The 4,011-nt window shown below is 32.4% G+C and overlaps 1 protein-coding gene across 5 annotated transcripts in view; it reads right to left on the reverse strand.

Moving 5' to 3' along the window:
- Positions 1–224: 224 nt before the first annotated feature.
- TC2N (tandem C2 domains, nuclear) overlaps positions 225–4,011 on the reverse strand; it is a 37,794-nt gene continuing 34,007 nt past the window's right edge. For 4 of the 5 annotated variants that reach the window (XM_023731719.1, XM_023731716.1, XM_023731717.1 and 1 more), the window contains 2 exons: positions 3,192–3,391; positions 232–1,253 (listed from right to left, as the gene is read on the reverse strand). In XM_023731719.1, coding sequence (XP_023587487.1) covers positions 1,143–1,253; positions 3,192–3,391 — 311 coding nt within the window. In that variant the 3' untranslated portion in view covers positions 232–1,142. Of the gene's footprint in view, positions 1,254–3,191; positions 3,392–4,011 lie in introns of all 5 variants that reach the window. The other variant, XM_023731720.1, reaches the window with a different exon arrangement.

The raw sequence follows: 4,011 nt of genomic DNA on the forward strand, positions 1-4,011 counted from the left end.
AGGGATCAGTCCCTGGAGAAGTACATCATGCTTGGTAAAGTAGAGGGGGTCAGCAAAAAAGAGAAAGACCCTCAATGAGATGGACTGACACAGTGTCTGCAACAATGGGCTCAAGCGTAACGATTGTGAGCATGGCACAGGACGGGGCAGTGTTTCTTTCTGTGATGCACAGGATCACTATGAGTCAGAACCAACTTGATGGCACCTTACAACAACAACAACAACTATCAGGTATGGTTATGAAAAACATGGGAAAATATTCTAACATTGTGGATTATAAAGCAAGTAATTTATATTAAAAAAAAGAAAAACAAGGAAGTGATTACCATAAAATATTGAATTTACTATCTAGGCTCATTTCATTTTGCTAATTACGATAAGCCATATGGATAATAATCTTATATCAACTCCAAATAAAACAAAGAGTAAAATATTTGAGAGAGGAAGTAACATGTGTATTCCTGATTTCCAATTAAACTCCACCTCTGGTGTTTTAATTTATTCTTGCCAAAATAGAGTTTCCTATTTGTGAAGGAAATGGCATATTAGTTTTTTGCAGATAAAAAGCTTACGAAGTGGCAATACAATATTGAGCTAAGAAAGTACAAAACACAGGGCATAAACTTTCCCCAATACAAAATGGGTTGAAAAGGTTCAGTTCATTTTTACCTTATGAAAGAAAATATGTAGCAAGAGATAAACAGTGGAGCCAAGATCTAATCAATAGTCTAGTCAGTGGTAAAAGTCTTCTAAAGGCCTAGCAGTACTAATGGAGACTTGATATACTAGGTTTTGAATATCTAGGTAAAGCTTCAAAAAAACCCCAAAACATAATATAGTAATAATTATCTGTGGTTGTTATTCTTGTTGATTTTATAACTTATTTAGTTGCCCTAGTGACACTATCCTTTATTTTATTGTCTACTGGGCACAGTTTTAAAACATTTCCTTCACTTTGGATATTTGATATAATTACATTTTTCATTAAGTTTAATTTTTTGATCAGATCCATTATGTACTATAATTATGGTCTCCAGAAATAGATCAACAAAGGCAGCAATTTGTCTCTTCATTGGTAGCAAACTGAAATAAGCCTTCTAAAATAAATGTCAAGATCTTCGCCAAATTATCGTGTGAAATCTTCAAGATGGGTTTAATTTGTGCCACTTGATAACAACTTTTTCTGGATTTGTAACTGTCTCTTTCCACTGGTTCACTGCATCAATATTATTACTGTCTTCACTTATCCAAATCTGTAAAGAAACAGTACAGTCATTTAACTTGACAAAATAATAACTAAGCTCAAATAGTTAAGTATCTTATTGATTAAAGATATTTGGGTGTTTGGTTTACATACTTTCAATTAAACATTTTTCAAAAAAATCTATTGAATTTCTCTGTTTGAAACTTAAATGTCACAGTATTTAGCCTGTTTAGTCATTCTGAAGACTAAATGATCCAATTCAATTTAAAAATTTAATGTGAGATATTAAAAAATTATTTTCCACCAAAGAATTAATATACCTTCCTTATTTAATAAATCTAGGAGCTCGACTTAAAACTGATCCCAACCACTCAAAAATATTTTTGTGAAGATTACTGTTTACTAAGTCTAATCATTGGATTGGTAAAGAATGTGTATTTTTAAACATCTTTTTATATTATATATTTCAATATTCATTGGAATCTACAAATAGTCATTGTTGATCTGTAGTAAATAATCTCACAGTACCTATCACATATGTAACTTTAGGTAACATATGTGAATGAACTCTGGAAAACTGTAAAGTATCACACAAATACAAGACATCACAATGGTTACATATCATGGAGGCAAAGTGGACTAGGATTCAGAAGACCTGAATTCTCACCTTGGCTCTAGCACTAACAAATGTTGTTATTTTGGAATTATCTGAGACCTAACTTCTAATTCCTTAAAAAAAAGAGATCAGCACAGGTCATTGGTTTTCAAACATTTTCCCCTTTGTTTCTTGGTCTGAAGCTTTTCTTTAAATAAAATCTTACAAGAAACCTCAATATATAAAACAGATAAAATTAGAGCGCTTTGGTTGATATGGGGGTGGGAGAATTTGATTCCACATTTGGCCACCCCAATATGGTGGTTCCTAAGTCTACCAAAGAAGCTGTAGGAACAGATGATCAACAGGAACCTGTCCAAAGTTAATATTCACACTAGAGCCTCAACTAAGAAAAACAGAATCACTATAAAGACTATCTTGAAAATCATCTCTCAAGTAAATTCCTTATTCCATTGATACATGATAGCTGACACTTGCTGATAAAGAAAAGACCCCATGGCTTTCAAAAGTATGCTAGTTATATAAATTGTTGAGTTCAAACTCTTCCAAATAAGAATAAATGAAGAATAACAAAGCTATAACATTTTAAATAAATATTTTAGGTAAAACATATGAAAAATTGAGTCAAAGAGTTGATATAATCTTTGAAAATTTACATTATAATTTGAGGAGTTCATGTGGACTATTAATAAATCTTACAGCCAAGTGGAAGCTTTTAAACCAATAATATAGATTTTGGAATTTAAATACGGTTCAAACAATTGTGGTTAAGATAAAAGACAACAGACAGCTACACTAATCCACTCGGAGTAAAGAAAGGAAATACAAAAGAAACAAGTATGAGGACTGGCAAGTAAGCAAGTGTTATCTCTTATATAAATTACTAAGAATTTTTAAATAGATTCCTCCAACACCAGCATTGAATATCTAAAAAATATCACAGCCACTTTTAAAGTAGATGTTTTCTAGGCATTTAAATCTAGCATAATCCAACTAATAGCAAATGAACAAACAGTGCCCATGTCAAACATAAATTTATTTAAATACTTAAGTGTTTTGTCCTTCTACAAGCAATTAGTCAGAAGTACTGAAAAAAATAACCTTACATACAGTTTTTAGAGTTGAAAAGCTCAGAAATAGACATATTTTAAGATAGAAAGCCTGATTGCTCATAATGTCCAACTATTTGTATTAAAGCAAAAAGTCCAGCAAGATTTGGTTTTTGTGCCATGTTAAATTTTAACCTATGATGTGGAAGAATTTTATCCTATTCAACTTTAATTACATTCTGTATTTCCTTTGTTAACAAACTGTCTAAATGTCCCGAGAAAAATGCCAGGAAGGAACTCAAGATAAAAACGCACTACTAACCTGGCCCACAAAGTGTTTTCTTCGTACAGAGCTTCGACTATAAAGCTTAATAAGAAAAATAATTTCTTTTTCAGTCTGTATAAGTGGAAAAATCATAGTCTCTCCCCACTTTACTCTTCCATTGGAGGCCTTCAGTAAGCGTGTCTTCTTCTTATAAATCAAATCTCCTGAGCTAAACATTGCCACCTTCACAAAAAAACCTAAAAAACGAGAGATTTTGATGTACAAAATGTTATTTAAGATACCATATAAAGATATGTATCTATATTATACTTACTGTAAATAAACAGGACTGACCTCAAACCTCCAGCTCTAGGGCTGGATGTGAACCAGGCCTAGACAACCAAAGTACCCTTGGCCACAGTGAGTGGGTCATGGTGTGGGTACATGATCTAAGCCATACCAATGAAATTCGATTCTGGGGCATTTGCTGTAAACATGTGTCAATTTTTGACAGAAAGTTGTATCAAAGCCTCCCACAATGATTCTGGATTTATCAATTTCTACTTCTAGCTTTAAAAATTTTTTAATTTACATTCTATTGTTAGATACGTAAAAGTTCAGAGATGCGACAGAATGGATAAGAAAACAGGATCCATCAATATGCTGTCTACAAGAGACACACCTTAGAAACAAAGATGTGATCCTATTAAAAGTCCAAGGTTGGAAAAACATATATCAAGCTAACAACTACCAAAAAACAGCAGGAGTGGCAATACTAATCTCAGATAAAACAGACTTTAAAACTAAATCCACCATAAAAGACGAAGAAGGACACTATATAATGATTAAGGGGACGATCCATCATGAAGACATAACC

This window comes from Trichechus manatus, unplaced genomic scaffold (genome assembly GCF_000243295.1).
Source record: "Trichechus manatus latirostris isolate Lorelei unplaced genomic scaffold, TriManLat1.0 scaffold00045, whole genome shotgun sequence".
Lineage (NCBI taxonomy): Eukaryota > Metazoa > Chordata > Mammalia > Sirenia > Trichechidae > Trichechus > Trichechus manatus.